This window comes from Macaca mulatta, chromosome 13 (assembly GCF_049350105.2).
Source record: "Macaca mulatta isolate MMU2019108-1 chromosome 13, T2T-MMU8v2.0, whole genome shotgun sequence".
Taxonomy (NCBI): domain Eukaryota; kingdom Metazoa; phylum Chordata; class Mammalia; order Primates; family Cercopithecidae; genus Macaca; species Macaca mulatta.
The window spans coordinates 82,664,689-82,678,174 of record NC_133418.1 but is presented as its reverse complement, the minus strand read 5'-3'; the positions used below and the strand labels follow the sequence as shown (position 1 = coordinate 82,678,174).

General features: G+C 41.9%; 1 protein-coding gene across 4 annotated transcripts in view; it reads left to right on the top strand.

The window, feature by feature from the left end:
* The first annotated feature begins 441 nt into the window (after positions 1-441).
* Positions 442-13,486, top strand: part of EML4 (EMAP like 4) — a 161,572-nt gene continuing 148,527 nt past the window's right edge. For all 4 annotated transcript variants that reach the window (XM_015112233.3, XM_015112232.3, XM_015112231.3 and 1 more), the window contains exon 1: positions 442-726. In XM_015112233.3, the coding sequence (XP_014967719.1) occupies positions 702-726 (25 nt within the window). In that variant the 5' untranslated portion in view covers positions 442-701. The remainder of the gene's footprint in view (positions 727-13,486) is intronic.

The following is a 13,486-nucleotide window of genomic DNA, read 5'->3' as shown; positions in this document are numbered from 1 at the left end:
ATCTGTCCCTCACCCTACCGGGGGAGAGGCAGAACCTCTCCCTCTTGGTTGCTTCTTTAGTGTCCTTGTAGGACCCACGTGGTGGCCATCTCTTGTCAGGGGGGGTCCAGACTTGGCTCTGCGGGCTTCCCAGGGGCTACATGGGGAGAGGATCCTTCATGCATCAGAGTATCCCAGGCTGGAGGCTATGCCTTATCCCCACCTGTCGGAACCAAACCGTGGTCCCCAGGCTTCAGCAGGCCCAACGCGCAGGCGCAACCACCAGCTTGTCGCGAGGCGGACAAACGCCGAGGCCGAGGCAAGGTGAGAGGGCGGGGCTGACAAGACCCCGCCTCCGTGGCGTCACGTGGGAGGCGGAGTCGGAAGTGTGACGGCGTGCGCGGGGCGGGGCTACTGCTGCGCGCGGGCGCGGGGGCGGGGCGCGGCGCGGCGCGGCGCGGCGCTCGCGGCGGCGGCTGCTGCCTGGGAGGGAGGCCGGGCAGGCGATAGAGCGGCGCCGCTCTCAACCTGACGGGGAAGTGGTCCCGGCGGCCGCGGCTGACTACCCCAGGGCGAACGGACGGACGACGGAGGCAGGAGCCGGGAGCCGAGCCGGGCGACCTAGAGAGCGAGCGGGTCAGGCTCAGCGTCGGCCACTCTGTCGGTCCGCTGAATGAAGTGCCCGCCCCGCTGAGCCCGAAGCCCGGCGCTTTCCCCGCAAGATGGACGGTTTCGCCGGCAGCCTCGGTGAGTACAGCTGGGGAGTCCTGCCTCTTCTGCGAAGGGTGGGAACTTTGTTCTCTCCGTACACAGCCCAGGCCCTGCCCTCCCCCCTGCCCCTCGGGGTGGCCGCGGCTCCACTGCACATGTTCCCTTCGAGGCTGCCGCCTCTTCGCGGACTCCGGTGGACTGAGGGCCCCTCCCCCATGTCCAGCCCTCCTCTGTGCTAGACCCTCCTTTCCTCCCGGAGCCCCTTTCATTGCAGAGCCCTCCAAAGGGGGAACCCCGTCCCTCTCAGGCCCCCCAATAGCTGGCACACCCCTCCCCGTACATTCATGGCTCCCCCCGCTCACTCCCCTTCAGAGTTGGGACACTTCTTCAAATCCAGGCTCCTCTTCAAGGTACAACATTCCACCCCCTTTCCACATACAGAGCTCTCTTTCAGGGTGGGGACAGCCTTTACCCGAACAGAGGCTGCTTTTTAGGGTGGGGACCCTCATTCCCTCTTCAGGAAGGGGGCATCCCCCGCCCCCCAGTCTTCACTTTAAATTTGGAGACTTTTCAGTATTCTTCAGAGTAGTAGGCAACTTCCTTTTCACTCCCTCCACTTCTCTGAGTATTTTGCAGTGGTGGAGAGACCTAGAATCATCGGAGCATCATTCGCTTAATACAGGAAAGGAAGAGGTGCATCTGTGTTGGGGGACCCTCTTTAAGAGTGAAAGCAGAAGTGTTTTCTGGCTCTGCATGCGTGCTGGGGAGAAGCGATTCTGCCCAATGAATCAATAGGAAAGGGGGCCTCTATCAGGGAAGGAAAGGATTCTCCATTTTTGGAAGATGTTGTCTTTGTGGAATGGAGAAAGGGAAGAGGTTGTTAAATAGGCTGAAGTGCCTTTTCAGTGTTCCTTTCACTCAGGTAATCTTCTGGCTAGGAAAGTCACAGCGCCAGGCTAGTATTGACTGCCCTAGAAACTGAGTCTGGAATTACTACTATTCTTCGAGGCCATTGGAATCTAGTGAAAGATTGAGTTCAACTGTTACAATGGTGAGAGAACAGTTTCAGCTTTGGCTGATAACGCAGTTATGTGATACCTACTACTGGAATTGTATTTTGAGTTTTTTATGTGCAGGTAGCTTGTATTCAGACGCCTTTCTTTTACGTTTCTTGATGATAAGTCTCTACTTGGTTAATGTTCACTGATCAGTGAGCAGTCTGTCCATACATAGGCCGTACTATATCCAGATAATATCGAGATGAGATGGGTTTTTAAAATCTAAAGTGAAAAAGTAAGTTAAAGAGCAATGGGCCCATAATAGATATTAAATAGCAAAATCCATAATTTTGGCCTTCCCTTTTTCTTGGGTAGAAAAAATTGTTGTTACAGTGCTTTCAGAGTGGAAATCCTAAAATAGGAGGCAACTGAGTGTTGTGTTACTCGTTCCTCCTCAAAGGCACCTGTTGTCCATTATCTAACCTTTGATGTCTTGTAATTCCTTACTTAGGTTGGGCGCCTTTTAGAGAGACATCCATTTTTCCCTGGTTCTTTTTTAGCTCCATGCGTTGGTTTATTCACAGTAAATGTTGGACCGAAAAACTTGTCCTATATGTCTGCTAAAGGGCTGATCATATACTGAAGTAAAAATTGAGTGTCTTTTTAGGGGATGTTGTGGAGAGCTGTGTTATCTTTGTACTGTATTGGGTCCTCATCCTGTAGGAATGGGGAGATCACTATTCACTTTAACTTCTTTCCTGTTGGTTCTAAAGACTTCTGGAGGGTTTGGTAAAGCTTCATTTTCTGTAAGTGTTTAGAAGGAGTCTTTCTCACCAGTTGGGGCACTTAAGTTTATTTTCAAACATTGGTTATGCTTTGTAATAGCTTTCTTTCTTAACCAGTTCATGAGGCAAGTGATATAAAAGACCGAGAGATGAAGATGAATTGCATTTGGGGCTCACACTTTTCGTAAAGAGCGTCATTGTTGACCCTAATGTTGGATTTAAAAAATTCATTTGATGCCATGCTTTGGGTGGTATGTGATGAGACTTTTCTTTAGATATGGTGTTAATCAGGAGCAGAGGAGATATGCCTATCAGAGGAACCTGCGTCTGCAGAGAGGGAAGGAAATGGTTCCTGGCAGTATTTCTGGAGCTGCTCTTGATGAAGATACTTCTCAGTGGGAGCTCTGTGCTTTCTCTTTCTGTGCCCCTTGTAAGAGTAAAACTAGGCCCCATCTTAATTGAAACCTTAAAGGGGTGGGGGAGGAGTAGTGCTGGTATATTTTACTGGTAGTCTTTAAGCAGAGCTTTGCCCAGCTCTTGCCAAATTTCTTGTTTCTGTTCTCTGCAGTTAATTAGCCTAGAGCTTAGAGTTACATTGATCTTTATTTTATCAGGAGAGCCATGAATATAAAGGCAAGTACTTCTACTCTAGTAGATGTTTAAAAACTTTTTTTTTTTTTAAACCAAACAAGAATTCAAAACATGTGAAGTTCTTCTGGGGTTACAAGTATTGAAAGCATTTATCCTCAAGGAAGTATGTGTGTATTTCCTTTTACATATTAGATAGGTTCTTGAAAAATGGTGAAAAAAAAACTACATTTTTATAAGCAGAAAAATTGAGTGCTTTATAAACAGAACAATTTTAGAGAAGAGATTATTTAAGAGAATCCTGTGGTGACTCATTTTGGGAAGTGAAAAACTTAAAATTCAAACTGTACCCTTGATTGTTGCATGTTTAGATAAGAAAACCACTGTATTATGTACATTTTATAAGATGTCTAATGGCAATTAAGACTAGTGTTTTTTTAAATCATATGAATGGTAGATGATTGGCCATTTTATAAATGCCACATTGAAGTTACATGGTACTGATTATATTATCTTTGTTTTACATAAAAAGAACTGAAGAATTCTTTTAATCTCCGCAACTGATGAATTTCAGGCAACTTGGCTGGCAGGTGTTTGTACTCTGGAATTTCCCTTAGGTATTATTAATATATCTTTTAATTCACGAATTATGGCAACTTAAGGCAGCACTGTAGAAACTTTTTTTTTTTTTTTGTTAAGGAGCGAAAGCTACTCAATTACCTTGATGTCTTGCCTCCAAATCACTACATATAGATACCCATGTGCAAAATGTATATACTGTGTATATTTTAAATCTCAGGTCTATGTGCAAAAGTGGGAAACTATTCGTACAGCTTTTACCGATTTTTTGTAAGGCAGGGATTGGGTGCATTTCATGCTTAATCTTTTTAGAATCTCTTTCGTAATAGAGGTTTAATTTTAAGACTTTTATCTTGGAATTAACCTAGAGATTAGTCTGTTTGCATTTGAAAGAAACCTTATACCTAACCGTGTCAGCTTTAAATTTTTCTGCCTCAAAAGTTAGACAGCAAAACTTAAAATCTTCCCCCTAAGAAAAATCGTAGTGAACGAAACTGTTGGATTAGGATCTATAAGAAACAGTATTCTGGGTGCAGGGTATAAATGTGAACAAGTATAGCAGTATGCTTCAACTTCCGGACTGTTAGTCTTTTTAACATCACATTGTTAGAACTGTGATTTCTCATCACAGATTTAGTCTTGCTTTCTTAAAGGAACAACGCTGTATGTGATTTTCAAATATTAATCTAAAGCATTCCTTATTTACATGAAAATGTTTCTCATGTTTATTTGGAGAGGTTTTTTTAAAACTTTTTTTATTGGTTGCTTGTCTTTTGAAGAGTTCAAGATAGACTTAAGTTATGTAACAGGACATGAGTAGTAACTCTTAAATAGTAGAGCATCTTCACGAGTTAGCTAGAGTATTTTTCAACATGTATATGGATTACCATCGAGCATGGACTAGCACTATGCTAGGTGGTTCTCATGGGAAAGACAAGTAAAAGACATGCTTTTTGCCCTTTAGGAGCTTACTGCCTGGTTTTTAAAATAAGTACCATGACCAGGTACAGTGGCTCATGCCTGTAGTCCCAGCACTGTGGGAAACCGAGGTGGAATGATCGATTGAGCCCAGTAGTTTGAGACCAGCCTGGGCAACATAGCAAGACCCTCTCTCTACAAAAAAACAAAAATAGGCGTAGTGGCATGCGCCTGTAACCCCAGCAACTTGGGAGACTGAGGCAGGAGGAGCACTTGAGCACAGGAATTAAAGGTTGCAGTGAGCTACAATAGTACCACTGCACTCCACTGGGCCACAAAGCAAACCTCTGCCTCTAAAAAAAAAATAATAATAAAGTATATACTGTATGTAGAGATGTTTACTATTAAGCGTAAGTACCAGAAATGGGGATGAAGGGAGGAAACACCGTTTAGAATGCTGTGCTGTGTTTCAAGCAACTTCTGAGAGAACATTTGTTGGTTGCTAGATTTATCTCTGTAGAGCTTGGCTTTTTGAAACAATGAAATAATTTATTTAGCAGTTCAAATTCTAGGGAGTCTTTCTCTGTCTTATGTGTAAGTTGGAATAACACGTAGCAAAATATTGTGTTTTATATGTGGGAGTCCATATCTGTAACATGTAAAACTTTAATATTCTTAAGAAATTTTAGAAAAATATTTTGATGTTTAAAATAGATTCTAATACTTGTATAAAGTTTAGGGGAAGAATTCATCTAGTATTACCTCAGTGTGGAAGATTCCCAGATCTATAGTATATTTCTTTTTGTGTGTGTGTCTGACGGAGTCTTGCTCTGTCTCCCAGGCTGGAATACAATGGTGCAATCTCAGCTCACTGCAACTTCTGCCTTCTTGGTTCAGGCGATTCTCCTGCCTCAGCCTCCCGAGTAGCTGGAATTACAGTCGTGTACCCCCAAACCCGGCTAATTTTTGTATTTTTAGTAGAGACAGGGTTTCACCATGTTGGCCAGGCTGGTCTCAAACCCCTGACTTTGGGTAATCCACCCACCTTGACCTCCCAAAGTTCTGGGATTACAAGTATGAGCCACTGCGCCTGACCCTATAGTATATTTCTATGTCTGTATATGATCTCTTATCCTTTAGCTGTCTTATGCTATTATAATGGCTTAATTTTGCATGCTGTATATGATTTTTAAATATTATTCTAAAGCATTCCTTATTTACAGTTTACAAAGAGCTTTTACCTCATTTAATCTGCATACTAACCTTGGGAGATAAATTATTATGTTTTTTTTTTTGGAGACAGAGTCTTGCTCTGTTGCCCAGGCTGAAGTGCAGTGACGTGATCTCGGCTCACTGCAACCTTTGCCTGCCAGGTTTAGGCAGTTCTTTGCCTCAGTCTCCCGAGTAGCTGGGATTACAGGTGCCCGCCACCATGCTTGGCTAATTTTTATATTTTTAGTAGAGATGGGTTTCACCATCTTGGCCAGGATGATCTTGAACTCCTAACCTTGTGTGATCCACCCACCTTGGCCTCCCTCACAGGCGTGAGCCACCATGCCTGGCCGAGAGTGTTTGTTTTTGAGATGGAGTCTCGCTCTGTTGCCCAGGCTGGAATGCAATGGCACCATTTCAGCTCACTGCAGCCTCTGCCTCGCAGGTTCAAGCGATTCTCCTGCCTCAAGCCTCCTGAGTAGCTGGGATTACAGGCGCTTGCCACCACACCTGGCTAATTTTTTGTATTTTTAATAGAGATGGGGTTTCACTGTGTTAGCCAGGTTGGTTGTGATCTCCTGACCTTGTTATTCACCTGCCTAGGCCTTCCAAAGTGCTGTGATCACAGATGTGAGCCATTGCATCTGGCTAAGAATGTGTTATTTTTTTAAAACGTTGAGTCCAGGTTTTTCTTTTTTTGTATGGTTGGGATTGTTTGTATCTATATTATTTTATTTTATTTTATTTTGTTTTTTTGAGACAAAGTTTCTCTCTGTTGCCTAGGCTGGAGTACAGTGTCACAGTTTTCGCTCACTGCAACTTCTGCCTCCCGGATTCAAGCGATTCTTGTGCCTCAGCCTCCCGAGTAGCTGAGATGACAGGTGTGCACCACTGCCCCCACCTAATTTTTGTATTTTTAATAGAGATGAGGTTTCGCCATATTGACCAAGCTGGTCTCGAACTGCTGGCCTCAAGTGATCCATCCACCTCAGCCTCCCAAAGTGCTAGGATTAGAGGTGTGAGTCACCATGCCTAGCCTCATATTATTTTTAAATAAAGGAAAAAAGAATAGAAAAATAAATTATCTTTAGCCCATCTGTACACAGCTGATGTTAATGTGTTGATGTACTTGTTCTTGGTCTTTTTCTGTGTTTAACTTTTTAATAGTTAAAGTCATATTGCAGACATAATTTTGCATTCTGTGTTTTTCGTTGGATCCTAACCTTTTTTTTTCCCCACTTGAACTCAGATTTTTCTGATGGAGTGCAGTGGTCTTTTCTCTACTCAGTTACTGACTCTTGATAATCCTCAGGTACATACCTGAATCTGAACTTTTCTCCTGAATCAGTTTCTTTTCCTTATTTCCCACTGACTGTATCACCCAGTTTGAAATTTCAGAATCATGTTTGATTCTTTGCCATTTTTGCCTGGGGCATTAGAATCTCTTCTAAGACTTGTCAATTTTTGTCACCTTTTCTCATCCCTTTTGTTTTCCACCGCTGTAGTTCAGGTACTTATTATTCGATGCATGGATTATTGCATGGCGTCAAGAATCTCCACCTGTCCAGTTTATTTTGTACAAGGCCCTCAGACTAATCTTCCTAAAGCCATACTTTGATTGTGCCATTCACCCTCTCAGATTGCTTCATTGCCTTGATGACTACATTCAAACACCTTAGCCTCTTAGCCTCTTCTCAAGTCCTCTGTCATCTCTTCCGACTGTCTTACCGTGTTCTGACCGTGTTCTGACCTATTTCTTGTTCCTCAAATTTTCATCTTTTTATCCTGATGACCATTCTCAATACCCTTCTAGGCTCAACTCAAATATTATTTCCTTTGTGAAAATGTTTATTTGTTTTCCGAAGTATTCTTCCTTGAACACTTGATAGGACCACTCTTGGGGTACTTATTGCGAAATGTTTTTTTCTTACAGTTATAAGGTGAAAGTAATTATTACAAATCTTAAAATTGTTATTTCCCTAAGTCAAATTGTTTTTATTTTTATTTATTTATTTTTTTATGAGATGGAGTTTTGCTTTGTTGCCCAGGCTGGAGTGCAGTGGTGTGATCTCAGCTTACTGCAACCTCTGCCTCCTGTGTTCAAGGGTTTCTCCTGCCTCAGCCTCCCGACTAGGTTTGGTATGACAGGCGTGTGCCACCACACCCGGCTAATATTTGTATTTTTAGTAGAGATGGGTTTCGTCATGTTGCCCCAGCTGGTCTCGAACTCCTGACCTCAAGTGATCTGCCCGCTGAGGCCTCCCAGAGTGCTGGGGGATTGCAGGTACCACACCCACCTAAGCCAAATGTATAAGCCTCTTGAAGGCTGTATTGAAGGTTTTATTGAAGGCTGAAACTCTCATGTGTCTTTGAAGTCTTGAGGTGGAGATTTCATGATCCAGTAAAATGTAGAGTAAAATGTGGAGGAAAAAAATTAGGGACTAGCATATAGTTGATGACTTAACAACCTTCACTTTCATACCTTGTTTTTTTTTAAAGAAATGACACTTGAAGACCAAAAGATTATAATACACAATCTCAGAATAAAAAATTGTAAAATTACTTGAAAAATTAAATATGGGTTACACCTGTTATCCCAACAGTTTGGGAGGCTGAGGCAGGCGGATCACTTGAGCTCAGGAGTTTGAGACCAGCCTGGGCAACATGGTGAGACCCCGTCTCTACCAAAAGTACAAAAAAATTAGCCAGGCATGGTGGTGCACACCTGTGGTCCCACATAACTTGGGAGGCTGAGCTGGGAGGCTTGCTTGAGCCTAAGAGGTGGAGGTTGCAATGAGCTCAGATCACACCACTGGTCTCCAACCTGGGTGACAGAGTGAGACCCCGTCTCAAACAAGCAAGCAAACAAACAACTCACTTTGTTCTTATTTCTCATTTTACGCGAAATGAGTGAAATATTCTGGGCTTTATTGGGAATCCGATAAAGAATTGTGTGCCAGATTCTAGGGTATTATTTTCAAGTACAAGTCATATGCATGACCTATGAATGGTTTTTGAACTCAGTTTAGTAGTGGTCAGGACCAACATTAGAAAAATGAGACAAGGAAGAGATAATGTAAAATATCAGTACTTCATGTGAGATTGCTTCATGGAACGTTTAATATCAGTTATATATATTTGTCTTAGATTTCAGTGTAAAATTTCTGTTGGTCACAATCAGATGAAAGATACATTTTTAGTGGCTAATCCCTATCTTTGAGAGAATAGGTGGGAAGGTTAACATACATGAAAAGGTGGATGAACAATCAGAAGTAATCATGAGTTTGAAAGGTTAACATACATGAAAAGGTGGATGAACAATCAGAAGTAATCATGAGTTGTGGGCTATGTCTTTGATAAGTTTTTAGAGTCTGAATATAATTAGAATATGTTTAACATCAGTGGGAGCAGAAAGATATTTATTAGTTCTAGAATGAACGTAATTGAGGCAAACTCAGTATGTAAAGAAGTGATTTTATGATATTGGTAGGGCTGGGGTATATTTACCTTGCAAATCAATTCTTTGCTTTGAAAGAGAATTTTCAGGCCAGGTGGTGTGGCTCACACCTATAATCCTAGCACTTTGTGAGGCCAAGGTAGGAGTATCATTTGAGGCCTGGAGTTCAAGACCAGTCTGGGCAACACAGTGAGACCCTGTCTCTACCAAAAAAACAAAAATTAGCCGAACGTGGTGGCACATACCCAGCTCCTTGGGAGGCTGAGGTGAGAGGATCGCTTGAGCCCAGGAGGTGGAGGCTGCAGTGAGCTATGATCATGCTACTGCATTCCAGCCTGGGCGGCAGAGTGAGCAGCGAGACCCTGTCTCAAGTAAGTAAGAGGATTTTCCTTGTTTGTAGTGTGGTGAGTATCCCCCATGTGATGCTTGTCACGTGAGAAAGCCCTGGGAGCCAAAAATAACTGCAAAAAAAGAGGGTTTACCATATTGCTTTATTTTACTTTTAAGCCAGTCCAATGGAGTTATCTGTGTCTTGACTGGTTCCCCACTTACTTGCTCAAATACATTTTTTCCCCAGGAAGCTGTCCTGATTAGTACACTCAAACCATTGCACTATAGCACTTCTAAAGTGGAGGGGACTGAGCACTTACACTTAAGGGATCTGGGAGTATAGCCAAAAGTTGAAATCTGTGTAACTTTAAAGTTAATGTGATTGTTTTGCAACAATTATTATAAAGATTTATTCAGACAGGAATCGTCAATAGATGCTAAATCTAAGGGGATATTTTGGTGAGGAGCAGGATGTCTGCATGGTCTTAAATTTCTCCCCATATAATGCTTATTACTTGTAAGGGGGGAAAACAGTAACTCAATATGGTGGTGAAATCAGACAACCATATTGTTGTCTTTTTTGCACACATGCACATTGTGTGCATGATCAAAATAAATGTTGCCAGTGGTTGTTGTTTGTATCTGCATGTGATACCCTGAAAAGAACACATCACTTATGGTGTTTTTCAGCCGTGAATTCATAGCCTGAATCTAATCATGAGGAAATTTTAAACTCCAGATGGGGAACATCCTATTTTTTAAAACGTCGGGGAGCTGGACTTTTTATTTTTATTTTTTTTAATGTTATAAAGACAAAGTCTGGAAACATTCCAGGCTAAAGAAGACTTAAGAGATATGGTAACTAAATGGACTACCTGATTTTAGACTGGATCTTGTATAGAGGGGAAAATATAATAAAGGATATTATTGGATCACTTGGCAAAATTGGAATATGGATGGTAGTAAGTATTGCATTAATGTTTATTGAAGTTGATAACTGTCTTCAGGTTATGTAAGAGAATACTTTTATTCTTAGGAAATACATACCAAAGTTTTTATGGAGAATGATCCATGATGTTTATAACTTATATTCAAATGGTTTAGGAAACAAATGTAATGCATATGTGGGACTTTTTTGTTTTGTTTTGAGATGGAGTCTCGCTCTGTCGCCCAGGCTGGAGTGCAGTGGCGTGATCTCGGCTCACTGCACCTTCTGCCTCCCGGGTTCAAGCGATTATCCTGCCTCAGCCTCCCGAGTAATTGGAATTACAGGCTGATGCCACCATGCCTGGCTAATTTTGTATTTTTAGTAGAGGTAGGGTTTCACTCTGTTGGTCAGGCTGATCTGGAACTCCTGATCCCAAGTGATGCACCCGCTTCAGTCTCCCAAAGTGCTGGGATTACAGGCGTGAGCCACCGCACGTGACCATATGTGTTTTATATATACACACAGATACATGTACATATAGAGGGAGGGAGGGACAGAGAGCATGCATATGTGCATGTGTGTAAATAAAGCCAATGGATAAAACGTTAATAATAGGTTAATTTGGTGAAAGCTATGTGGATAGTCTTTGTGCTGTTTTTGTTAGCTTTTCTGTGAGTTTGGAATCATTTTCAAATGAAAAGTTTAAAAAAATATGAACTGTGCATTATACTTCATAGTATAGCTTTAAAAAAATTTGAAACTATCCTGTCTTCCAGAAAATTCCAGGCAAACCCTTGAGATAAAACTGCGGCTCCAAGAATATGTTCCTTGTGTATATCATGTGGCTTCCTTTTATCCCTAAGCCTCAGTTTGAGAAACATGTCTCTGGGCCAGAGGTAGCTGTGGTTCAGATTTAGCCAACAGACATGTTTTGTTTGGCCCTTTTGAGTGTTTTAAAAATTGGGAAATTTCGTATAACAATGTAGATGTTTGGTTTCTATTGAAAAATAGAGTGATCTTGCCACTCTGGGCTTGCATTCCATTCCAGATGGTCTATATATTCACTAAGTGGTGTGCCAGGTACCCTCAGTCCCTACCTTACATGCAGCTTGTTTTAGTCATTTCTTTCCTGGCCTCTGTAGACCTATCTTTGCAACCTTTACCTAGCCTAAGAGGTGATGAAAGTGCCTGTCTTCTTTATACTATAACAATTTGAGAACTAAATTGCTAAACAGATGCCCTATACCCTCTAACATTTTAGTGCTTATTTCCTGTAAATAAGGCTTTCTCCTACATAACCATCTGCAACCAACAAAATCAGGAAATGTTGATACATTACTGTCTAATTCTCAGACCCATTCTAGTTTCACTAATTGTCTCAGTAATGTCTTTTATAGCAAAAAGCTCTAGTTCACAATTACATGTTGAATTTAGTTCTCATGTCTCTTTGATATGGAACAGTACCTTAGTCTTCCTTGGGGTTTGTGACCTTGACACTTTGGAAAGTTGCCCTCCAGTTGTTTTGTAGACTGTCCCTAAATTTGATGTTTTTAGATTCAAATTATGCAGTTTTGGGAGAAATGCCACAGAAGTGAAGCTATGTTTGTCTCATTGCATCCTATTAGGTGGCACACAGTTTTGATTTATCCCATTACTGGTGATGTCCATTTTGATCACTTGGTGTCTGCTAGATTTGTCCACAATTTTACAGTTTTAATAATTGCAAGATTATTTTTCTTGTTTTACTTGGTAGTTAATAGCTATTTTTTAAAATGCGCTTTGAAACGATGTAACTATTCAGTTCTTCATCAGACCTTCAGTGTATTGGTTTATATCTGTATGGACTCAGGTTTCTTACTTTTATTTTATTTTGTATTTGAGACAGGGTCTCACTCTGTCACCCAGACTGTAGTGCAGTGGTGCGATCTTGGCTCACAGCATCCTCCGCCTCCCAGGCTCAAGCGATTTTCCTGCCTCAGCCTCCTGAATAGCTGGGTTTACAGGTGTGCACCACTACCACTTGGCTAATTTTTGTATTTTTAGTAGGGATGGGGTTTCACCATGTTGGCCTGGCTGGTGTCAAACTCCTGACCTCAAATGACCTACCTCAGCCTCCCGAAGTGCTGGGATTACAGGCGTGAACCACTGTGCCTGGCCAGGTTTCTTATTTTTTTGATGGGTTATAATCCATTACTGTTTATTTTGATGCTTCAATTAGCCCTGTTTTGGCAAGTAGATGCCCCTCTAAACTGTCTTCTTTGTTTTTTTGCCATGTTCTCATCATTCTTTGATGACTTTCTTGTGTTGTGACACAATAAGATGATTGAGGTTTGTCTTGTACTCTTTTTGCTCCAGCCCTAGAATCAGCCATTTTGCCAAAGAGCCCTAGTTCTTTTATGGAGAAAGGTATTTAGAAACCAAGTTCTGTGCGCTAGTTGTGTTCAATGCTGCTGGAGTCCTTGTCACAGTAGTTAAAATTAAGGAATATATTTATGTACGTGTGTGTGGCAATATATAGATATAGTTACAGCTATGTTTTTACAACAGCATAGGATTAATTTTAGTTTCCTCCTTTATATTTTTATAATTACTTCCCCAACAGAAACCTGGCTTCCATTATATTTAGCGTATTTATTTATTTGATGAGTCCTCCCCTGCACAGTCAATCTCCTGTCTCCACTGGTTTCTACTTCCTTGCCTATTCAGGTTCTGATTGAACCTGTGGTGGGCTGCCTGGTCATCTTGTACTGACATTCTCATCCCACCAGGGCTCCAGCATCCTATGCCAGGCTGCCTTTCTCATCCACCTGGTTGTTGATACCCTGCACACTAAACTCTGACACCCCATGCTGTGCTGCTCCTCTACCAGAATGACCTCCTTACACACTTGCCTTGCACTGGCTGCCTTAATAGCTTTAGGACTGAACTATGGGGAAGGGGAGAAGCTTAATCATTTTTAGAGAAAACAGTAGCTCTAATGAAAAAATTGAAAACTGTATCT